General features: G+C 39.3%; 1 protein-coding gene and 1 long non-coding RNA gene across 3 annotated transcripts in view; one reads left to right on the forward strand and one right to left on the reverse strand.

Annotated features, from left to right (window-relative positions):
• Positions 1-17,871, reverse strand: part of LOC309496756 — a 36,861-nt gene extending 18,990 nt beyond the window's left edge. The window contains exons 1-2 of the long non-coding RNA XR_014205222.1: positions 17,514-17,871; positions 16,873-17,407 (exon numbers count right to left, since the gene is read on the reverse strand). This is a non-coding gene — a long non-coding RNA (uncharacterized lncRNA). The remainder of the gene's footprint in view (positions 1-16,872; positions 17,408-17,513) is intronic.
• Positions 1-24,831, forward strand: part of chrm2a (cholinergic receptor, muscarinic 2a) — a 108,392-nt gene extending 83,561 nt beyond the window's left edge. The window contains exon 3 of one of the 2 annotated variants that reach the window (XM_082166814.1): positions 21,728-24,831. In XM_082166814.1, the coding sequence (XP_082022940.1) occupies positions 21,768-23,246 (1,479 nt within the window). In that variant the 5' untranslated portion in view covers positions 21,728-21,767 and the 3' untranslated portion in view covers positions 23,247-24,831. The remainder of the gene's footprint in view (positions 1-21,727) is intronic. The other variant, XM_082166813.1, reaches the window with a different exon arrangement.
• The last annotated feature ends 1,497 nt before the right edge of the window (positions 24,832-26,328 follow it).

Here is a 26,328-nt window from a genome sequence, read left to right on the forward strand (position 1 = left end):
ACAATGTAGGTCAGGGACTCGGATCTGAATGCAAGCTTGCATTCAAAGGGATGGGGTTCACGTGGACTAAATGATTAGAGAAGTACACCATACACCACCAGAGAGAAGTCAATGGTTATAACTGGAAGATTGAGTTATGTTTTGATTAAAAATTACGAGGTCAAGATGTTTTTAAAGGCCCAAGTGCCTTGAAACGAGCAGCACTATTAAATGTGTTGACGTAATTTCCACTGAAACGGGAAGTTAAGGCGGGGCATATCGAACAGCTCCTCCCCTTTTATTAAATAGCCAATAGCGTTTGGTTTATATCACAGCCCCTCCCCTTTTTAAAAAATAGCCAATAGCATTTGGTTTATATCACAGCCCCTCCCCCTTTTTAAAACAGCCAATAGCGTTTGGTTTATATCACAGCCCCTCCCCCTTTTTTAAAATAGCCAATAGCGTTTGGTTTATATCACAGCTCAAAGCCGTTGAGATCATTAAAGCCGCAGTTTCCTCCTAATATACCGGTTCTCTTCCTAATCTCCTCCATATCGCTTCAAACAGGTCTGATATGTTTTCAGCCGCAGCTTCATCGTCTATTTATAATATAGGGGGCGGGGCGCTGGAGAGCATTTGTTTGGACAGAAAATCTGATGAGAAGCTGAAGTGCAGAGTGATGTCATCAAAATAACTGATCCATATTGGCAGGAGTGAAACACTAAGTTTGAATGCTTATAAATGTGAATTACGTCATTGTTTTGGAGCACACTAGCTCAAAGAGTAAAGCTTTAAAGGTCCCATGACATGCTACTTTTTGTAGGCTTTAATATAGTCCTTAGTGGTCCTTAGTACTGTATCTGAAATCTCTTTCCAAAAATTCAGCCTCGGTGCAGAATTATAGCCACTACAAGCCAGTCCCAGAATGAGCTTCCTTCAGACGGGCCGTTTCGGTGTCTGTAGCTTTAAATACTAATGAGGAGGAGAAAGGCGGTGCAAGGTGGAGGGTGGGTGTGGCCTTGACCATCTTGCACAACGGTACCATGCATGTTTGTTTATGTTGGATATTGCAATGGCCCGAAGACACGCAGTCGTTCAAGCATTTCAGTTTGACCCAGAATCTGATCCAGATGGAGAAGCAACGGATGAAGAAGTTGCAACTCAGCGGCTCCAGTAGGACGTTTCCTAATGGTTAGTTTAAAATATTATGTCTGGATACGGTACTTTATTCGGATGGTTTACAGTTATCATCATGTAGCTAACGCTAACCTACTGTTGCCTTTTCATGAGAGATCTGTCACGTCTGTAATTTATCTTATTACAATTACATCAAGCTCTGCGATCTTGAAATGCGGATATCGCGCGCGCCATATAACCAACAGGAAAACGGTTATCCAAATAACAAAGAAATGTACAACACTCGCGTTACAGTATGTGTAACTTGATGCTGTCTACCTAGCGCAAGTAACTGCATAGCTGCATAGCTAATGTGACAGCCACATTCTACGTGTAAGAAGCTAGGTAACCATTAACAGTAAAGCAACACACTTATATATAATTTGTTGACTTAACGTTACTTGTCCGACGTTCAGCAAGCCCAGCTCTGTATTGACCATTCGATGTTCATTTGTACATCCAATTATTGAGCAATTATTATGCTTCGCTCGCTCAAAAGCCATGATATCTCTCGTGGACAAACTAAAATCGCGCGCGCGTTCTACTTCCTAGCTCATTTTCTCATGGGCGAGAAATATTCTCTGGGCGGGCAAAGCAGAGAAAGGGGAGGTAACATTTCTCCTTATAACGTCATAAGGAGGAGATTCAAGATCAGCCCGGTTGAGCTCAAAGGCAGAGAAAAATAGCAAAAGCTCGATTTACACCGATTACATTTTTTTTAAACTTGGGGACCATATACAGGCTAGGGGAACTCATATTAATGTTAAAAAACCTCAGAAAGTGGAAATTTCATGTCATGGGACCTTTAAAGTACACGATGAATCATTTACAATAAGATAAATGCATTTAGAAAATAGGGAGAATTGTCATTTCTTGCTGGCCTAAAAAATGTACTCTGCTCCTCAATTAATGTATCTTGATTTAAGAGTGTTTTTATATATTTTACTGAAATACAAGACAAGAATGCTGAGTAAGAAAATAAATGTTTTGCAAAGGCTTGTTTTGTGACAAAATCATCAAAATGTAAAGACTTTATGCTTAAAACAAGAACAAATATCTTCCAATGGGGTCAGAAAAATAAAAACTTGTTTTCCCTTTGAATTTATTTTTCTTATTTTAAGCATAAACTCACTTAATTTTAATACATTTTTCAGAAAACAAGACTTAATACCTTAAGTCATTTTATGTCTCAAGTAAATGTATCTTGATTTGAGAATGTGTAGACATCTGTACTGGGGAAAAAAAGCAAAAATAATGAGTAAGAAAAATTTTTTTTGAAGTGTAAAGACAATTAAGTTGCTTTTGATAAAAAAACAAAAAGTGTCAGCTAATATTATTAAAGTCGGCATGAACTCATAACCCGATAGCAAGAGTTTACCTTTCCATTGTCCTCTGAAATCTCATTTGGCTCTGAATGTATTCATCCCTAAAGTGAGGCTTCACATATTTACTCTGTAAGATGAGAGAAACAGAGAATAGGTCAGTGAAAATAACGAAGAGGAATAACTCCAAAAAAGCAAACGCTTTATCTTCTCTCTGCTCTTTCTCTTTTCCCATTTTCTCTATCGCTCCCGATCTTAATGAGTACCATGGTCGTCCATCCTACAGCGCCCGTACGTCACCACTCGACGAGAACGGGAGGGAGACGGGGACACGGAAAACACAACTCAGCAACAATGACTAGACGAGTCCATGCACAAACACACACTTACACTCGACTCTATGCAGATCTTTTTCAAGGGCACGGTTAGAATAAACTCCTTCCTCTGACCTGATGCTGTGCAGCATAACTGGTGCTTTTGTAAAGCTGTCTGTACTCTGGGAAGAATGAAACACAGAATGAAAACACCCTCAGGAAAGGAAAATCACAAATGAGTTCTCTTTAACATCTCAATTTATTCTTCAGGACAGATTTGTACTTAGCCTCCTGCTTCTCTGGTGTTGCATAAGAAAACCACCCTCATATTCTCATGCATGTCTTCTCCGTTTAAGAAATCAAGACATTTAATCTAGACGGAAAAAGAAAAAGAAAAAGAAAAAACGTCTCTTTAAACGTCTGACTCATGCTGTCCGATGTTGGTGTTCGTGTAAATATGCAGTCTAGACAGTAAATGGTCTGTGGTGCATCTCAAACACACAGATTTGTATTTTCGATGTGTGTGAAGTCGGCACGCAACACCACACCTCTGACCTTCTCAAACACAGACGCAGAATATTCATCATTGGTGTCTGACAGCAGGATATACAGCAAAATCCAGGATATGCGTTATATTTCAAGCTACAGTTCAAGTTATAGTCAAATTGTGCTTTTCACAATGCACATCGTTTTAAAGCAGCTTTACAGAAAGTCACACTGTTATGTCTATAATGACTTGGTGATTTACCATAGAGCAAGTTTTAGGGCCAGGCAATATGATGATAATAAACAATGAAATGTGTGACCCTCTGGATTTAAACCTAGCTATTTTGTATTTATGGTGTTGTCTAGCAAATATATCAGTGCAAAAGTGACTCAGGCAAACGACTGAGCGTTCAAAGCACTTGGAAGATTTAAACATTGGTTAGTTTTGTTCTATTATGCGATTTAAATGTTGGTCGTTTTGTTTTATTAAGAGATTTAAATATTGGTCAGATTTGTTCTATTAAAAGATTTAAATATTGGTCAGATTTGTTCTATTAAAAGATTGAAATATTGGTCAGATTTGTTCTATTAAGAGATTTAAATATTGGTCAGATTTGTTCTATTAAGATATTGAAATATTGGTCAGATTTGTTCTATTAAAAGATTGAAATATTGGTCAGATTTGTTCTATTAAAAGATTGAAATATTGGTCAGATTTGTTCTATTAAGATATTGAAATATTGGTCAGAGTTGTTCTTTTAAGATATTTAAACATTGGTCAGATTTGTTCTATTAAGATATTGAAATATTGGTCAGATTTGTTCTATTAAAAGATTGAAATATTGGTCAGATTTGTTCTATTAAGATATTGAAATATTGGTCAGATTTGTTCTATTAAGATATTGAAATATTGGTCAGAGTTGTTCTTTTAAGATATTTAAACATTGGTCAGATTTGTTCTATTAAGATATTGAAATATTGGTCAGATTTGTTCTATTAAAAGATTGAAATATTGGTCAGATTTGTTCTATTAAGATATTGAAACATTGGTCAGATTTGTTCTATTAAGATATTGAAATATTGGTCAGATTTGTTCTATTAAAAGATTGATATATTGGTCAGATTTGTTTTATTAAGATATTGAAATATTGGTCTGATTTGTTCTATTAAGATATTGAAATATTGGTCAGATTTGTTCTATTGAGAGATTTAAATATTGGTCAGATTTGTTCTATTGAGAGATTTAAATATTGGTCGGTTTTGTTCTAAGCGAAAGTCAGTGATTCTCAAAAAGTATTGAAAAAATATGAACGAATGTTGCAGGTGAAATGTCGAAGTTACATCTAGCTACTGGGATAACTGCACATCTGATTTAACAACACAAACATTTGACGTTAACTAGGTTTGTTAAAGCCACAGTAACACGGGCCACTTCTGCTTTTGTGTTCTTGCGAAAAGTTCGTTTCTGGCCTAACAAACTGCTCACACACTGGTTACAGTAATGGGAGTGTAAATTAAGGTTGTCGATGTGTTCATAGCAAGTACCTAATGAGTTGGTAAAGTTATAGGTGGTGGGTGTAATATATATTAATGGAATAAAACAAGAAAAACAGGGCTATTTAAGCAGATTTCCATTTCCGATTGGACTCTCTATCACAGGTCGTGGGCAGTTGGAGAGACGATTAGACCCTGTGGACACAAACACACACACACACACACACACACACGCTCGGGTGTGTGGACCTCATTGCAATGCATTATGTGGAGCCAGGCTGAAGCAGAAGCGAAACCCACTGCTAACCAGCATGCTGTCAGGCTGTAATGGCTCAAACTACAGCATTACCCCTCGAGACAAACACACACACAACCGCTGTAACACCCCACACTCTCTTGATGTGTTGTGCTTTTACACACATTGCAATGCTGAGATTATGACAACATTCCAGATCTACATGATCAAATGTGTTACTCACCTTCTTCACGTTGAGATGCATGTTTATAATAAGAAAGAAGCCGTTATCCAGGAAGCTGCTGGGAAAAAGGTGCTTGGACTCATCAAATGACCTAGCAAAGTCCATAATCACATAGAAAAGTTAGAAAATGGTTATGAAAAACTACATTGGGTCAAAAAACATTTTAAGTGGGCATCAGGGAAAAAAATTACATACATCCCAACAGTCGATTTGTATAAACTCCATACTTCTCTCCATAGGGAAACTGATTATTAACTATAACTTTTAAACCATTTAAGACAGACCTACTTTGAGATATTGTTAATCAATGGTATATGCTTTCGTCAATTCCATCAGTTCGCATTATTTCAACACAATCGTGTTTAACAGCTAAATTTGAGGTGAAAAACTACATTACCCATGATGCTTTGAAGAACGCGTGATACTCTCCTGCAATCGTTCATTCTCAGCAATCTCCAGTGCCATTTTATCTTCTTGTTCTCCAACGTCTTCATCTGATTCTCTGTGTGTGCTCCCTTGGACTCCATGTTCCCTGATCAAAAGATACCATTGATATTGTATCATCTGCCACTTAACTGTCAATTATGATATACTCGCCTGTTGCACTGTTTGTTTCAAATAAAAACCTGCACTTGGGTTCATTGCTATCTCTCTGAGTCTGGATCATCCTCACAGAAAGCCAGACCATACCACCACCAGACCCCTTCAAATAATTAGTTGATACTCTTCGCTGTGCCCTCACCATACCTGAGCGTGCTAAGATCTCCTTTGTCCATTATCTACTCAATGGGAGAAGGCTGAAAGACAATATGACATCAAACCAATCCAGCATAGTCCCTTGAGAACTTAATTTCTCATTTCCGAGAAGTCTTCGGGCATCCTCTGAAAGTGAAAAACTTTATAAAATACAGCAAGGCTTAAAGTTATGTTACTGACTATGCTTTGAAATTTCACTCTCAAAGTGGGAGGAATGAGCCGGAGCTCCTGAAAACCTACTGTCAAGGACTCCAATCAGCACTGCAGCTGCATCTCTCCACTTATCATGATGATTCAGTGGGACTTGAACGTTTCATCCAACTGTTCATCTGAGAGTCGTCTTCATCATTCAACTATCTCTGGCAGGGAATCAACGACGGCTGACTCAGGAACCGTTACTGTGCTATGTTGTGGTGCATTCAAACTCTACGTCCACTAGTGAGTTACGTAACCAGCCTTCTGTCAGTTCCTTTCCATTTAACTACCTGGATCTGGAGAATTTCATCCCCGATGTGATTCTGGGGTGCCCTTGGCTCATCAATCCATCCACTCTCCTGTCCTGAATGTCCTGAAGTGGGGCTCACAATGTTTCTCCTAACTTGACCTTTTTCTACATCATCTGTGCCCATCAAGAAGACATCTGGCCCTGGCAAGAAAACCTTCGTCTGGCTGTTAACTCCACTACCATTGAGAGTCACAAGAGCACGATACCAGTGGAAATCCCCTTGTGTTACACTCTATCCCAACAAGCCTCACAATTACCACTACATAGACCATGGGATTGTGCAATTGACCTCTTACCTGGTGAGCCAGTGCCCTGTCGAAAGATTCTGTGGGACCCTTGGCTCATCCATCACTCTCCTGTTATCTCCTGGTCTACCAGAGACGCCCTGAAGTGGGGCTCACAATGTTTCCCTGGCTGTTTCCCAACTCAAACTCTTCCTACCTCATCTGTGCCCATCAAGAAACCACTTTCTCTGGCTGTTAACTCCACTATCATTGAGAGGCCCAAGAGCATGTCTTTGGAAATCCCATCATGGTATTGCCACTTACACAAAGTCTGCTGCCCCCGATAAGCCTCACAATGACCACCACATTGACCATGGGATTGTGCAATTGACCTCTTACCTGGTGAGCCAGTGCCCTGTGAAAAGATCTGTCCACTTTCCCTACCCAAGTAAAATGACATGGAGGCTCTTCAGCAAGGCTACATCCGTCCATCTACATGTAGCAAGGCTACATCTGTCTATCGATATCATATGCTGCTTTGAGCTTTTTCTTTGTGGAAAAAAAGGATGGAGGCTTGAGGCCCTGCATCGATAACTGGTCCCTTCAGCATCACAAAACATATAAACCCAGTCACATACCAACTGCAACTCCTACCTCACTACCGCATTCATTGCACCTTCATGTCTCCCTCCTGAAGCCTCGCCATCCTGCTCTGTCATCTCTATCCACAGAGCCTGATCTTGCTGACGACTGGTGGAAAGAGCCGGCGCTACCGAGTACCTATTGTCAAGGACTCGAACTGGCATTGTGGCTGCATCTCTCCACTTGTGATGATTCAATGGGACTTGAATGTTTCATCCAACTCCCCATCCGAGTCACTTACACTCCCTCTGTGTAAATCCAGCTTTGCAGCCTCCACCACTCAACTGCTAGTCCCCAATCACTGACTTTCCAGAACCAGGCAGCAGACCTATGCAAATACACACATTCTGGCTATCTCTGGCAGAGCGCCAACGACAGCTGAGCCAGTGACTGTGCATGTAGTGTGGTCTGATGCATTCGACCTCCATGTCCACTGGTGAGATATGCAACCAGGTCTAATTTCCTCTCCATTTAATTACCTGATTCTGGACTATTCCAATGCCAATGTGATTCTGGGGGACCCTTGGCTCATCCATCATTCTCCTGTTATCTCCTGGTCCACCAGAGATGTTCTGAAGTGGGGCTCACAATGTTTCCCTGGCTGTTTCCCAACTCAAACTCTTCCTACTGCATCTGTGCCATTCAAGAAACCACTTTCTCTGGTTGTTAACTCCACTATCATTGAGAGGCCAAGAGTACGTCTTTGGAAATCCCATCATGGTATTGCCACTTACACAAAGTCTGCTGCCCCCGACGAGCCTCACAATGACCACCACATTGACCATGGGATTGTGTAATTGACCTCTTACCAGGTGAGCCAGATCTTGCTGACGACTGGTGGAAAGAGCCGGCGCTACTGAGTACCTACCATCAAGGACTCGAGCCAGCATTGTGGTTGCATCTCTCCACTTGTGATGATTCAATGGGACTTGAACTTTCATCCAACTCCCCATCCGAGTCAATTATCAAATGAAACACTCCCTCTGTGTAAATCCAGCTTTGCAGCCTCCGCCACTCAACTTCTAGTCCTCAATCACTTGCTTTCCAGAACCAGGCAGCAAACCTATGCAAGTAAAAACACATTCTGGCTATCTCTGGCAGAGCGCCAACGACAGCAGAGCCAATGACTGTGCATGTACTGTGGTGTGATGCATTCAACCTCCATGTTCATTGGTGAGATATGCAACTAGCTCTAATTTCCTCTCCATTTAATTACCTGGTTCTGGACTATTCCAATGCTGTAATTCTGTGGGACCCTTGGCTCATCCATCACTCTCCTGTTATTTCCTGGTCCACCAGAGATGTCCTGAAGTGGGGCCCACAATGTTTCCCTGGCTGTTTCCCAACTCAAACTCTTCCTACCGCATCTGTGCCCATCAAGAAACCACTTTCTCTGGCTGTTAACTCCACAATCATTGAGAGGCCCAAGAGCATGTCTTTGGAAATCCCATCATGGTATTGCCACTTACACAAAGTCTGCTGCCCCCAATGAGCCTCACAATGACCTCCACATTGACCATGGGATTGTGCAATTGACCTCTTACCTGGTGAACAGTGCCCTGTGAAAAGATCTGTCCACTTTCCCTACCCAAGTAAAAGGACACGGAGGCTCTTCAGCAAGGCTACATCCGTCCATCTACATCACTTGCTGCTTTGAGCTTTTTCTTTGTGGAAAAAAAGGATGGAGGCTTGAGGCCCTGCATCGATAACTGGTCCCTTCAGCATCACAAAACGGATAAACCCAGTCACATACCAACTGCAACTCCTACCTCACTACCGCATTCGTTGCACCTTCATGTCTCCCTCCTGAAGCTGCGCCATCCTCCTCTGTCATCTCTATCCACAGAGCCTGATCTTGCTGACGACTGGTGGAAAGAGCCAGCACTACTGAGTACCTACCGTCAAGGACTCGAACCGGCATTGTGGCTGCATCTCTCCACTTGTGATGATTCAATGGGACTTGAACGTTCTATCCAACTCCCCATCCGAGTCACTTACACTCCCTCTGTGTAAATCCAGCTTTGCAGCCTCCGCCACTCAACTGCTAGTCCCCAATCACTGACTTTCCAGAACCAGGCAGCAAACCTATGCAAATAAACACATTCTGGCTATCTCTGGCAGAGCGCCAACGACAGCTGAGCCAGTGACTGTGCATGTACTGTTGTCTGATGCATTCAACCTCCATGTCCATTGGTGAGATATGCAACCAGCTCTAATTTCCTCTCCATTTAATTACCTGGATCTGGACTATTCCAATGCTAATGTGATTCTGGGGGACCCTTGGCTCATCCATCACTCTCCTGTTATCTCCTGGTCCACCAGAGACGCCCTGAAGTGGGGCTCACAATGTTTCCCTGGCTGTTTCCCAACTCAAACTCTTCCTACCGCATCTGTGCCCATCAAGAAACCACTTTCTCTGGCTGTTAACTCCAGTATCATTGAGAGTCCAAGAGCACGTCTTTGGAAATCCCATCCTGGTATTGCCACTTACACAAAGTCTGCTGCCCCCAATGAGCCTCACAATGACCACACTGACCATGGGATTGTGCAATTAACCTCTTGCCTGGTGAGCCAGTGCCCTGAGGAAAGATCTGTCCACTTTCCCTACCCAAGTACAATGACATGGAGACTCATGTCGCTAGTTCGTGCAGCGCTTTCAGAAGCAATCCGTGCTTGAAATAAATGTTTGAATACAGACTCAGTTACCTGTGATACTTACCTGCTAAGATCTCCATGTGATAATTACCAGTGATCTCCAGCATATACTCATATAAACTCGTTCATCTCCAGCGCCATTGTATCTCCTTGTTCTCCAACGTCTTCATCTGATCCTCTTGTGTGTGTGTGTGTGTGTGTGTGTGTGTGTGTGTGTGTGTGTCCCTTGGACTCCTTGTTCCCTGCTGAAAAGATAGCATTGTTGTTGTACTGCATCATCTGCCATATAACTGTCAGTTCTGCTATCCTCATCTGTTGCACTGTGTTTCATTAAATACCTGTTCTTGGGTTCACCCGAATCTGAATCATCCTCACAGATATGCAGCCAAAATACTTATATAATTTTGCAACAAACTAAAAATATACTGTTTTTATAGATTCAATCAACAACTTTAAATGATCAGTTTTATATTACATAATTTGATTGTCATTCATTTTTGTCTGATTTCCAAATATAAAGTTCATAATATTGTGATTCACCTCGCAGCTGGTTGGTTTGGTTTGGTTCATGACGGATAACGTTTTAACAAAGAATTTAAAACAACTAAAAATACTTCCAAAACCAAGGCCGCTGAAAACAAACAAGTTTGCACAACTTTAAATTATGACTAATAGCTAATATAATTTTGTCTAACGAAAGAAGCAATAACAAAAAGCACATGTGTGTTAGTACTGCATCAGATGTCCTGAGCCGATATCCAGACCGCCAGATGTTTCTGTGTGTCCATAATGGGTTGTTCCAGTGTCCGCAAACCCCCGCTGAACACCATCTCCATCTGCCAACACTCACAGCTGAGACCCCACGCCACAGCCCAGCGCTGAGTTAACCTGTCCAAGAGACCATAGCACACATATAGACACATATGCACACAGATATATGTATATACAGATATACATTTTAGGGGTGGGAATCTTTAGGCAACTCACAATCTGATTCTTATTAATTAATAAGGGTTACTGACTGTGAATATCACATTTAATTGTGCATTTTTATTAAACTACTTGTATACATTTGTTAGAATTAGCTGGCTGCTTTGGTTCATGGCATAAAAGAATGTTAAGAATGATTAAATAAATGCAAGCAATACACAAAAAGTGCTTTCACTATCTGTGAGTGCTTTAAGTATCTGAAAGATTTCCAGACAAGGGCAGTGAGTTGATTTTTCTCTTTTTCTTAGCATTATTGCTGCACGATTTTTTACTGATGACTGAAGTTTTCAGATTCTATTCAGAATCGTTGAAGAGAGAATTGCGATGCATTGGAGAATATTTTTTTCTCCCAGCTTTTGCGCACTTGCACAGCAGGACTGATGCTCTCAGGTCAATCACGATGGCTTCAGGTTAGAGTTACGCCATGTCAGAATAAAACGTTTGAGAGCAGCCGACTCCTGGATGATTCAGAGACGTTAAGTGTGTTTGTCAGCGCGATGTCATACACTAAAAGTCCAGAGTGACAGCAGCAGATGGAAGACGTCGCAAACACAACTGCGGCCTGTCACACACAATCAAGCATCTGTTTTAGGGAACAAACTCTCACTGCTGACTATAAACACTTGCATTTTCACTTAAAATTACCAACTAGCTCGTGTGGAATCTGTTTTTGTAGGTTTGAGTTCAAAGAGCCTCTCCTCAGTTTGTCATTAACCTTTCAGCCTGTCTGTACACACACACACGTACACAAACACCTGCTACACACACACACCTGCTGTGAGTTCACTCGGATATAACCGTGTCCATCTATGCCAAGATATCCATCACAGGGTGGAAACATCTCTCACAGACCTATAGGAAAGAAGAAAATACACATTAAACAGTAACATTTACGCCGAGAGCAAATGGAGTCTTTTGCTGCAGTTTCAAGAGATCTCAACAATGTCTCAAATTGTGCTGAAAATGATCTGAGCTGCTATCCACGTTAGTTTTATAGCTCTATACTATTTCAGTATATCAAGTATTAACTCATTTGTGTCTTACGAATATTTGAAGAAAAAAAAATCAAATATACATAACTGTTTTTAAGATTGACAATAATCAGAATTGTTTCTTGAGCAGCAAATCATCATATTAGAATGATTTCTGAAGGATCATGTGACACTGAAGAATGTTGTAATGATGCTGAAAATTCAGCTTTGATCACAGGAATAAATTACATTTTATCAATATATTCACATAGAAAACAGCTGTTTTGTCCGCACCGACATATAGCGCCGCTGCGCTTCGGGTGACCCGAGTTCGAATCCCGGCTCGTGGACCTTTTCCGATCCCGTCCCCCGTCTCTCTCTCCCACCTCGCTTCCTTGTCCACTCTCTACTGTGCTATCACAATAAAGGCAAAAAACACACAAAAAAAAAAAAAAAAAAAAAAGAAAACAGCTGTTTTAAATTGTAATATTTCACAATTTGACTGTTTTTATAATAAGAGATTTCTTTCAAAAGCATTAAAAAAATCTAAATTTTTCCAAACTTCTGATCGGTAGTGTGTGTGCTTAATATATATATATATATATATATATATATATATATATATATATATATATATATATATATATACACTTCATTAAGTCTCCTGATCAATAAAATGACACACCCAAAAACACCTGTCTCACCCGCTCCACAACACCGTCAGCTGCACCGGAAAGACAATCTCTGCACCAGAAGAACTACATCATTAAAATCGCATTGAGGAGCCATTCATCCATTTAGACTGAAATCTCATGCCACTATCTAATCAGAGACCGCTGCAGTCAATACAGCAGAGACAAGACACTGGTCCTGTACTCGGTGCCGTGTGTCAGGCAACATCACTGTAGATTTCTGGACGCTAATGGTACGATTACACTGACCGTAATAACATAATGCAGACCGAGGCCACAGGGGGTCCAGTTTCAGTCCGAGACCAAACCAGATTTAGGGAAGCAAACGTTATATGAACAGTAAGTAACAAGCTCCTATTTTCATTCGTCCTGAACCGAGGTGCAGATAAAAATGTTTTCTTTTTCCTGATCATACATACAAAAAAAAAATCCCCAAATTCATTTCTAGAGAATATCAAAGACTTGAAAATCTTTTCACTTGGACAGTAAGAAACCGCCTAGCAACACCCTAGCAACCACTCTGAACACTTTACCAGGCAAACGTTATAATTATCTTCAGAATATGTATGAATCTAGTATTTAAAATACAAGTGATATAATAAAGAAATGGGAGGGACCATACCAAAGACAAGAGATAAGCAGCTATTTATAACCACCTTAATTGGATGGATGGATGATGGTAGTGGATGGATGGATGGATGGATGGATGGATGGATGGATGATGGTAGTGGATGGATGGATGGATGGATGGATGATGGTAGTGGATGGATGGATGGATGGATGGATGATGGTAGTGGATGGATGGATGGATGGATGGATGGATGGATGGTTGGTTGGATGAATGGGTAGATGATAGATGGATGGTTGATGGTAGTTGATGGATGGATGGATGGATGGATGGTTGATGGTAGATGATAGATGATAGATGATAGATGGATTTGCTGAATGGATGAATGGTAGATGATAGATGGATGGTTGATGGTAAATGATGGATGGATGGATGGTTGATGGTAGATGATAGATGGATTTGCTGAATGGATGAATGGGTAGATGATAGATGGTTGGATGAATGGGTAGATGATGGATGGTTGGATGAATGGGTAGATGATGGATGGTTGGATGAATGGGTAGATGATAGATGGATGGTTGATGGTAGAAATGTTGTTTTCGTCAACGATGACGATAACGAAATGATTTCGTTGACGCACCTTTTTTTTATGACGATAACGCGACGATGACTAGCTAAAAATGGCTCTAAGGTGACTAAAACATGACGAGACGTTTTCGAGTTTTCGTTGACGAGACGAGACGGAACGAAAATGATTATAAGTCTGACGTTCACAATGCATGTCATTTCTGCCTATTTTGCGTGAAATCTGATCTGTTTTGAGCTAAAAAAAAGTATCAGCAATGCTGCCGCTTCCTATCCTTGTTTTAGGTACGGCCACCACCCGGCTGCCGCCATGCCGCACACCAGATTCCACACAACAACAACAACACACCTGCAGCTGCGGCTAGTCACTCGCCACACATCTTCGATATGAGGCGCCGGACTGGACAAAAGCGAAACGAACTGCGCGAGCGAGCGACAGTGCACGAGAGAGACCCGAGTGTGTCTGCGCGCGAGAGCGACCAAGTGTACGCGAGAGAGACCGAGTGTGTCTGTGCGCGAGAGAGACCGAGTGTGTCTGCGCGCGAGAGAGAGACTGAGTGTGTCCGAGCATTAACTTAGATCATAACATAAATTATAACATAAATTATTATTTAACTAATTATATAATAAAGCCACAATTGCCAAAGTAAGAATATTTTTATTCCTGGCTTTTTTGGAGTAAAACAGTGATTCCACTGTTACCACTTTATCTGTGTGTAATATTGTAGTAGCTCAAATTGAATTGAGTTACAACACTCGAATTGCAACACTTGCTACAACCTGTCAAACCTAAGCCCATTTCCAATACTTTTTAACCTAAATTAATTTGTTAAAGACTATTTTTTTTATTTTTTTTTATTAAAATTGCCTAAAAACTTGACTAAAACCTTTTTGCGTTTTCGTCGACTAAAACTTGACTAAAACTATCAAGTTTATAAGTGACTAAAATGTGACTAAAACTAAAAAGCATTTTCGTCCAAAAGACTAAGACTAAGACTAAAACTAAAAGGCCTGCCAAAAACAACACTGGATGGTAGTTGGTGGATGGATGGATGGATGGTAGATGATAGATGATAGATGGATGGTTGATGGTAGATGATAGATGATAGATGGATTTGCTGAATGGACGAATGGTAGATGATGGATGGATGGATAGTAGGGCTGTTGGAACGAATTCCGAAATTCGAATATAATTCGAATATTAAAAAAATTTACACAATTCGAATGCTGAAGTTCCTATCCGAATATTGCTTTTTTATGTATATTTAAAAAAAAAAATTATGCAATCTTGCCTTTCTCGCCGCCTTGGCTTGCACACATGTGAAAATGAAATGCTTTTGTTTCGTCTGATGAACAATAACGTTTTTGAATCGTAACACAATTGTGCACGTTATCCACGCTGTATCATCATAACAATACTGTCAAAAATGGCGGAGAGCAATGTCTCCACGGAAACAGAGATCACCACTCCTGACAATTTGAGAAGCGATGTGTGGAAGGTGTTTGGATTTCAAACCCTAAATGGAAAAATTACAAATAAAGAAGTGGCAATCTGCAGAATGTGCAAAATCCGAATGAAATATCACTCCTCAACTAGCAACTTGAGGGAACACCTGACAACGTTACACCCTGACAAGCTAAACCGGAACCACCGCTAAAACAGGCAAGAATTACTTCTTTTCTGCCTCTCTCCTCGCTCCTCATCACGGGGCTTACCAGCTGTCCGCCAAGAGGCGATAACAGACAAACTGACACGGTTTATCTGTGAAGATATGAGACCGATCAACATCACGCATTGGCATTGGCGATCCATAAGTCTTTGTAATGTCGTAAATATTAATAATAGGATGAATTTGAGCATTTAATATTCGAATATTATTCGAATATTAAATAAAATAAGGAATGGAATTCGAATAGTATTATAGAGGAAGACTGACAGCCCTAATGGATAGATGGATAGATGAATGGTTGAAGGAAGATAGATGTATGGATGGATGATGATAGATAGATGGATAGATATACTCTGAGTGAACTTTAGTTGAATGTTATTAAAATCTTCAGCTAATTTTTTTCAAAGTAACTCATGATATTATTGGCTCGGGCTCATGCTGGTTTGGGCGATACGTTTTTTTTGCAGTACTGTATATGCATAAATCCAGACAAACACTCGAGCTGATCTATTATACAGGTCAGGACGGCCGTTGTGCTTTGAGAGTTTATGTAAATATATGCATCTGTGGTCAGACGCTGATATTTATCACACTGCCAAATATCACATATTCATCACAGAGCAGACACAACCTTCGAATAGCCGAGGAAAACAGTAAGCAAAGGGTAGAAAAGGGACAAAAGTTGGAGATCAGTCCTCAGTGTGTCTCATAGGGCAGAGGCAATTTTCAGCTCTACTGAACCAATTCCACAACGACTGAAGTCCGAAAGGCTGACAAAACTTATTCATAACGCCAAACTCCTCCATTCTGTCATTCAACATAAGGCTTCAGCCGGCTCAAATTTGGACCGGAGATCAGAGAACTCCATTAGTAAGCAGCAGTGGGATATGAACACAGTATTGGAATAATTCTGAGTGGAAATGAGGGCAGTTTGTCATTATAAAACAAACAGCCGGTCGCCGAAGAGCCGAATACACAAACGCCTAATGACTTGAATGCATTCCATTACACCTGATTAGTCAAGCAGGTCCGAGCTTTTAGGAGTCAGGACTCCAAAGGCTGAATATCACACACGTGCCGAATGAAACGAGCCCTGCAAACAACCCTAAAGAGGAGAGCGGTTAAAGGGGAAATGAAGCAGTCAATCAAGTTTACATGATTTACAAAATGGATTTCCACTATAATCAACAATTATATAAGAAACATGACAAATGTAAACATATAAAAGAAAAAAGAAAAAACGTTATATCTTTCGCGGCCAGGGCGCCGCCATTGTGCAGTATTCTAACATGTGACGTCACGGGGTTGGTTGGCTTTAAAGGCTCTGGGCTGAGTTCAGTAAAACGCAGTGAAAGACATAAAACTTAACATTAAACCGCATAAAAAGCGTTCATCTGCTATCATATTATCATGTCAAACCTCTCATACATGTTTGCATCACACTGGCTCGTTAACAAGATGCATGTGCTGGTCGAACCAGCGAACAACTAACGTTAGGTACAGTCATTGTTAGCTAACAGCTGTAAGCATGAACTAGCTAAATAACGCTAACTTAGTGTTTAGCTAGTGAAGTTTATTAGTACCAGACAAAAAGACGACGTCTAACGTTATGTTAACAAACTGCACACTGTAGATGTTTGTGAAATAATTTTTTATTCAATATAATGTTTTACATTTTACAGACATGTTACAAACTATTTACAGGCTATTTGCTAACGTTATGTGTGTGTGTGTGTGTGTGTGTGTGTGTGTGTGTGTGTGTGTGTGTGTGTGTGTGTGTGTGTGTGGACTACTCTTCAATCCTTGGCTCACTGAAATGACAAAATAAAAAAGCCGTCTTCCTGCTTTATTCTGTAACATACAGATCTGTATTATGCTATTGTTTTTGATAATACATTTCTTACAGATAATCACGATGATCATTGCGTTTGTCTTATCGAATGTGGTATCTTCCTGTCAGCAATTACAGTTTTTCTATAAGCTTTTTTTTTTTATTAATGCCGACAGTAAAATGTTGCCAGATATTGCTACGAAAAACAAGCAACAATTTTTATTTATTTTTTATAATAATCCGAAATAAGTTCAAAGCTTGTGTTTTGGAAATAAGATTAATATATCACGAACCCTAACATGCAACTTTCCACTTTAATAACTTCCTAAAGTGTGACATTAAATCAGAAAAACAAGTCCAGAAGACTACTGCCACCTTTCCATTAGATGGATCTGGCAACACTGGATCGCGCCCGCGCCCTCACAACGCGCTCTCAAGCCCCGTTCACTGCGCTAGATTCTCGCAGCAAAATGAATTGCAAACACTCATATGATGTGGTTTAAACGGCTAATTAATCATTCAGAGAGCTTGAAATTTTACCACTGCTCAGTTCCCACGCCGTATCGACTCAAATGCATAAGCAATGGGACACACGGGCTCAACAGGTCTTTCAAGTTCGTCTTCCTCCATTTCAAATCAATTGCGTATTCAGTCCGGTCCAGTAACGCTTCACTCTCTTCACTCACCAGCGGAACCAACCAACCCCGTTACGTAGGCTGTGACGTCACTTCAAAATGGCGACTCGCTAGCTAGATAGATAGCTAGAAATTACGAAAATAATTTTGTCATATCTGTGGTTTTACCAACTTTTTAAAATAAAATGTTTGGCAAGGTGATTTTTCTAATATATGTAGCTACTACCAGTGCCAAATCATGGACGTTTCATTTCCCCTTTAAAGGTAGATAAAGGATGTCTCTTAAAATACAGTAGATCTCGTCCGAAAACGTGGGTTTCTATATTGTAAAAATCAGATGTGGGATTTACTTTTACAATTTTCACTCAGAAATTGCTAGTTAATTTCACAAATTGAAAGGAATGTAGAAAACGAAGAAGTATGTTTTGAGGTCAAACATAAACTCCAATAATCTTTGCTTACAACTTTTTAAAAATCACTCTTTTTTTAAGTGTGCAAAAAGTACCTGATAAGATTCATGTTTCTTTGAAGTTGAAGTCTGGAAATCAATCAGTAAAAATTTTAACAAAAATAGATTAAATAGAATTATAGATTATAGAAAAATAGATTAAAAAAAACTAATAAAATGTCAAAAGCACATAAAAATGTAACTAAAATTAACATAAAAAAAAAAAAGGTAATTAAAAATATTTAAAAAGCTATAACAAAACTAAAATAAAAAATTTCAATTATAACTTAGATTAGATCATCTACTTTTTTGGGATGGATGGAAAATTCACAAATATGTACAAATAAGTCATTAAAAATGACAACAAAAACATTTGCACCAACCAAGCACAGCATCTTTTGATTGTTAACTTATCAATAAGCTACCATAAAACTCTAACGGAGTCAATATAGAGTTGAGTACTTATAAGAGAGTTATTAATCTGATGCACACCGTTGCTGCCTGTGTACAGCATCCCTAAACTGCAGTCTTAATTAAGATGCATTAGAAGGCAGCTGACTGCATAGACAGCAAGGGAGCTCACTAGGCTTTGGAACGGAGCCATTATGTACACATGACTGTGTAAAGGCCTGGAGTGCAGATGGCCTGTAGCGCGCAGTGATGTGTCGTGTTGCGGTTAGCATTGTTGCCGTTTGCCTATTCTAAAAAACACAGATTGCTGGACATGGAGCGTTTTTATAGGGATTAGTTTGGCTTAGTGCCGTGGCTAACACTATGATTAGGGCTTTCTGGCACTGGAGATAAGTGAATTCTCTCTGGTTATTCAGAGGCTGTTCAGGGGAAAAGCAGCAAATAAGGCACCGTTTTAATAGAGAAAAACAGAGTGAACTGTGGCTCTGTAAGACTGATAACCTCTTCCCTCTAATCACCATTACCGGACTCGTATCTATTCACATTCACAGAGAGAGAGAGAGACAGACAGACAAGCATTAGGTTAATTTCGCCCCATGGCGCACATATGGGAACCGTTCCTTTGCTCTAATCCTGATTTTTAATACAAAGAGGAAAGGCATGACTGAGCCAGAAGCGGGAGATTAAACTGACAGTACCAATTTGTCGTTTTTTTCTGATATTTTCAGTCTAAAGGATCAAACAGCTGTAAGGTTACAGAACCAACTCTTGAATTCATACAACCTGTTGTGTGCAGTCATCCATGATGCACCGACGTCGGCTTCTTCTATTTTTAGGACCATTAAGATTTGTTTGCCCTCTGACACTAATTTCATGACGATTGAAAAAAGATGTCTCCTCACTTCACTGCATAACAAGAAAAAATGTCATTAATATTACAATATAATGTTATATAATACAAAAATGTTGAATAAACAAGGAATACATCTGCATTTAAACACCTGCTTTGTACTGTAATTTTTAATTAGATACAGTAAAATGAGAAACAGCAATGAGAATTATAGGCTATATATAAAAAAAAAATCTCTTAATGGCCATAAAACAGGCTAAATGTGCTTCTTAATACATAATATATTTTCTAATTATTTTGGTTTTGGGCTGAAATGTAACCTTTTTATGAGATTCATTATTATAAGTTATATATAGAACTCGAGTTATTCGATTCTGGTGCTGTTCAGAACCCAGAAACTTAATGAAAAACATATAACGAAACATTTAATCTGTAAACAACCATATTAAAGTCAACTCGAGAAATGGTTGTTGTTGACAGAAAGACTAAAGCAGGCCTGGAGTAAACGCCACTGAATGCTGTGTAACAGTGTAATTGAATGCTGGAGATGGATCAGACAGCGCGCGCGCTTGTTGACTTTAAAGCAGAAGTTGAAAGCCCGCGAACGCTTTCAAGTTCGAGCAGTGCTTAAAATTTCACTTTCACTTAATTTCATCCGTTTCATTATTCACATTAGTTGAAATCCCATCCCTCACATTTGAATTGACGAGATGAATTGGCACTCTAACAATATATTTCGATGTTTTACGTGTGTGTGTGTGTGTGTGTGTGTGTGTGTGTGTGTGATCATCGAAACTGCCCAAAAATAATTGGTTCCATGTTCAATTACACTAAGCCACCTAAAATTAAATCACATTAAACTACACGGTTCAACTACTCCATGGAGACCAACCAGTTTACCACATTTCTTTGAAATATGACTTGAATATTAGGTTCTTTGTTTCAAATCTGTGCGAAATACACAGTTGGGACGTATTAAAAAACCCACACTTACTGTAATAATCACCGCTGTGAAACGGGAGAGTATTCAACTGTTTCAGGGAAACACTCCCCTTGTCTTCAAACATGCTGAACCTTAACACGTGCGACTGCCAGATGTCCTCATCGGGTTTATATTGGTGGTTATTCGGTTATTTTACATTTTATGAATCAGCATTAATACTTTATAAACTTCTTGTGAGGTAAACTCAGGGCGGCGCTCACCTCACGAGTCACGCGCTTCCCGCCGTTTCTCCTCGCAGATGCGAGTCGGTTATTTGTTTATTGAATTTCAGCGCGAAAATACACCGACTGTTTCAACAGTTATCATATATATATATATATATACAGGCTATAATTTTTAAATGTATGTACATTTATAATACTACACTTTGTATTATATTACCTTTGCATTCAATTACAAAAAATAGTTAATGCTGCTGTGACGGTGTTTCTAATAGGCCTACAGCAAATGTGGGAGTGACGTCAAATGGACATCTTTCTTTCTCTCTCACTATTTTTTTTTTTTACTCTTTTTGAAAATTGTGAAAACATATTTGTGGTGTTTTTCTTTTGCTACGTGAGCAAATGGGAACAAAAATATATATGTCTCATACATTGTGACGACTTCTGAGAAACCCGGATAAGTAATTAATAAAACTAGTACAGAAACATTATTTCAGCACTTAACATTCAATTGAATAAATCAAATATTCAAATATTAATTAAAATGAAAAAGACCATAACAATTACATTATTAATAGTGAACAAATTACCAGGCTTCTTATTCTTGTCTTCTTATGTCTGATGGTTTTCTTGACATTTATGATACTGTTATGGAATCATGCATTCATTCAGAATCATTTAAATATAACATTTGTAATAATAACATTTTAATATCTTTTATACTGTCACGACACTGTTTAAGATAAATTTATGTAGGCCTAAATTACATCCAGTGCATTGTTTGTCTTTCTCATTTTTGAGTATCTTACAATGACGTGAAGAGATCCATGTTTTGTCATATAATTTGCAACATACTAAACGTCCTTTTTCTCCCATATAGGTGTCAGAAGTCATACGTATAGTGAACTGACCAGCTGTACATGAGCACCATGGATACAATAAACTTCACCTTCTGGAACGCCTCTGAGGGCAACGAGACCGTGGAGACAGTGGACGAGAGCCCGTATAAGACAGTGGAGGTGGTGTTCATTGTACTGGTGGCCGGCTCACTAAGCCTAGTGACCGTTATCGGGAACATCTTGGTCATGCTTTCCATCAAGGTAAACAGAAGCCTGCAGACTGTCAACAATTACTTCTTGTTTAGCCTGGCCTGTGCTGACCTAATCATTGGCCTTTGCTCTATGAACTTGTACACAGTCTACATTGTGATCGGATACTGGCCGCTTGGCCCGGTTGTGTGCGACTTGTGGTTGGCGCTGGACTACGTGGTTAGCAATGCCTCAGTCATGAACCTGCTGATTATTAGCTTCGATCGCTATTTTTGTGTCACCAAGCCGCTCAGTTATCCGGTGAAGAGGACGACCAAAATGGCCGGCATGATGATTGCGGCGGCATGGGTTTTGTCTTTCATTCTCTGGGCCCCGGCAATCCTATTCTGGCAGTTTATCGTTGGTGGGCGCACCGTGCCGGAGAGGGAGTGCTATATTCAGTTCTTCTCCAACGCCGCGGTCACTTTCGGCACAGCTATAGCTGCTTTCTACCTGCCTGTGATCATCATGATGGTGCTGTACTGGCAGATTTCCCGTGCTAGCAAGAGCCGCGTCAAGAAGGACAACCGCAAGCCATCGGGTGCCAACCTCGACGTGGCCTCTTCCAATCAGATCCGCGAAAACACAACCAACAAACCCACCAACAACAACCTAACAGCTGAAGAAACAGATCGAGGACAGACCCAGATAACAGAGGACGCCGCCAACCAACATGATGCCAAACTCCAGAATGGCAAAGCGCCATCAACGGCGAGTGGAGAAGCGGAAGATGGCGGACGAGGAAACGAGGAGAAAGAAAGCTCAAATGACTCCAGCTCTGGAAGTGGTGCCGTAAACAATCAAAAAGAGGAGGTGGTGGCGCCATCAATAGCTGAGGAAAACCAAGCTCCTGCTAGGCACCGCGCCAAAGCTGGCGGATCCAAACTGACCTGCATCAAGATCAACACCAAATCGCCAAAAGGAGACTGCTACGCGCCTTCGAACGCGACTGTAGAGATCGTTCCTGCGACCGAAAGGCAGAATCACGTGGCGCGGAAAATCGTGAAAATGACCAAGCAGCCGCCGAAGAAGAAAAAGGCACCGTCTTCTCGGGAAAAGAAGGTCACGCGCACCATTATGGCCATATTGGTGGCGTTTGTCGCAACTTGGACGCCTTACAACGTCATGGTCCTGATCAACACCTTCTGCTCCAGCTGCATTCCCAACACCGTGTGGACCATCGGATACTGGCTCTGCTACATCAACAGCACGATCAACCCCGCCTGCTACGCCCTCTGCAACATCACCTTCAAAAAGACCTTCAAACACCTGCTGCTCTGCCAGTACAAGAACATACGCTCCACCCGATGAGCAGGAACAGTGTGTGTGTGTGCATGCGTTATACTTTACATGTGCGTGTTCTGGTGACAAAGGTATATGTGTGGATGTGTTTGTATGTGTGAAGTAAAACCAGTTCAAATCGTCAGCAATTAGGGTGAATTTAGGTTAATTGGGATGATTTTTCCCATTGAAATGATTAGGAAAAGTGTCCAAATCAACCTGATAAAACGGAGACCCATCAACACCCAAATCCTTCATCTTTGTAGATTCATATTATTATTATTTTTGGCTTTCAGCTACAAATCAGACTGCATTTAACACATTTTACCATGTTTAAATCAGATTTTCGGTCAGAAAATGCAGTCCTCAGATTGTGTCTAAAGGTGTGTGTTTGTATGCATTGTTTTATATATATATATATATATATATACATATATATAGATAGATAGATGGTCTGTTGTAGCACTTTACACACATAGATGTGATGCATGTCACAAAAGGAGGAAAAGAAGTGCTAAAATATTTGATTTATAAACAAAAATGTTAAAAGAACAACAAAAAAAAAACGAGCATTTAAATGGTCAGATTGGAGTCTGTCCTATTCAATAATACACAAATAAGGGGACAACAGGGCTGACTGAAGATCCAAACCAAATGCGTTTGAGCTTCAGTATAAAATCACACCTGTATATACGTGTATATAATCATGTACTGTATCCGTGTCGTGTGTGTGTGTGTGTGTGTGTGTGTGTGTGTGTGTGTGGTTGCATGCTGGATGATGATGTGTGCGCTCAACATTAAAATCCACTTAAATCAGTCAACATGAAGCCCGTTTACTTGTGTAATCAGGAATATTCAACTTGATTTAACGGTGGGTGCTATACTTCATCCAGATCATTAACCCTCATCTTTCCCTCGCGTGTCAAAATGATCCGAAGCCCTAAAATTATACTTAATTTTTAAACTTTAATTTTATTTCAATTTGATAATATTTTTAAATGCAATTTTTTTATTTGATTTACCTTTAAATTACTTGATTTGATCAATAAATAATAAATAAATAGTAATTTAAGCACATTCCTCACATTCTTTCAACTTAAATTCAAAATAACAATTTCTTGCATAACCCTTTTAATTCCGCTCTAAATATCTTACATTGGGAGTCTTTGTCGATCTCTTGTGGAAAAATACAAATATAAGATGATATTTCATGACTCTAGATGGCGTTATATCTCTATATGAGCTGTTCCGCTGGGTCCTAAAGTCAGTTCGCTTCAGTTTGCATTCAGATACACATGTAGACATAAAATCGTTTTTTTGGTAACGTTTAGCATTTTTAGTTAGAATTTTGAGCATTTTTAGGTTTTTCTATGTGTTTTTCTGAAGCATAAACACTCGAATCCATTACATTTTTAAGGATTTGTTACTTTTTAAAATTTCAACCACAAAACTTCTCGATTCCATTCAATTTTTAAGGATTTGTTACTTTTTTTTATTTCAACCACAGAACTCCTCGAATCCATTACATTTTTAAGGATTTGTTACTCTTTTTTTTTTATTTCAACCACAAAACTCCTCGAATCCATTGAATTTTTAAGGATTTGTTACTTTTTTTTTTATTTCAACCACAAAACTCCTCGAATCCATAGAATTTTTAAGGATTTGTTACTTTTTTTAAATTTCAACCACAAAACTCCTCAAATCCATAGAATTTTTAAGGATTTGTTACTTTTTTTAAATTTCAACCACAAAACTCCTCAAATCCATAGAATTTTTAAGGATTTGTTACTTTTTTTAAATTTCAACCACAAAACTCCTCAAATCCATTACATTTTTAAGGATTTGTTTCTTTTTTAAATTTCAAACACAAAACTCCTCAAATCCATTACATTTTTAAGGATTTGTTACTTTTTTTAATTTCAAACACACAACTCCTCGAATCCATTCAATTTTTAAGGATTTGTTACTTTTTTTTATTTCAACCACAAAACTCTTCGAATCCATTACATTTTTAAGGATTTGTTTCTTTTTTTAATTTCAAACACAAAACTCCTCGAATCCATTCAATTTTTAAGGATTTGTTACTTTTTTTAATTTCAACCACAAAACTCCTCAAATCCATTACATTTTTAAGGATTTGTTACTTTTTAAAATTTCAACCACAAAACTTCTCGATTCCATTCAATTTTTAAGGATTTGTTACTTTTTTTTTATTTCAACCACAAAACTCCTCGAATCCATTGAATTTTTAAGGATTTGTTACTTTTTTAAAATTTCAACCACAAAACTCCTCAAATCCATTAAATTTTTAAGGATTTGTTTCTTTTTTTAAATTTCAAACACAAAACTCCTCAAATCCATTAAATTTTTAAGGATTTGTTTCTTTTTTAAATTTCAAACACAAAACTCCTCGAATCCATTCATTTTTTAAGGATTTGTTACTTTTTTTAATTTCAACCACAAAACTCCTCAAATCCATAAAATTTTTAAGGATTTGTTACTTTTTTTTTATTTCAACCACAAAACTCCTCGAATCCATTACATTTTTCAGGATTTGTTTCTTTTTTAAATTTCAACTACAAAACTCCTTGAATTCATAAATTTTTTTGTGTGTGTGTGTGTGTGTGTGTGTGTGTGTGTGTGTGTGTGTGTGTGTGTGTGTGTGTGTGTGTGTGTGTGTGTGTGTGTGTGTGTGTGTGTGTGTGTGTGTGTGTGTGTGTGTGTGTGTGTGTGTGTGTGTGTGTGTGTGTGTGTATTCGTGGTTCAAGTGCGACAAAAGTCCTAGGGTCTTGACTTGGACCCCTCTGATGAACACTCAATTTTTATTTTATTATAAATGAGTTTCGGGTCAAGACGACCCGAGGGAAGGATGAGTGTAAAAGAAAAAGATTAAAGACGATGTGCATCACTTAATTGAGCCGAAAAAGGCCAGAAACGTGTTAAGTAACTTAGTCAACGGGCTCATGTTGACTTTAAAGCTTCGCGTCTACGATGACAGGTAGCATGGTTGCAGAGTGTGTGTGTGTGTGTGTGTGTGTGTGTGTGTGTGTGTGTGAGTGAGTGTGTGTTTGTCATGTGCTGTGTGAGAGCTATAAGAGGGTTGAAGAGGCTC

The sequence above is a fragment of the Leuciscus leuciscus genome, assembly GCF_965113295.1.
Source record: "Leuciscus leuciscus genome assembly, chromosome: 4".
NCBI classification, from domain to species: Eukaryota; Metazoa; Chordata; class Actinopteri; order Cypriniformes; family Leuciscidae; genus Leuciscus; species Leuciscus leuciscus.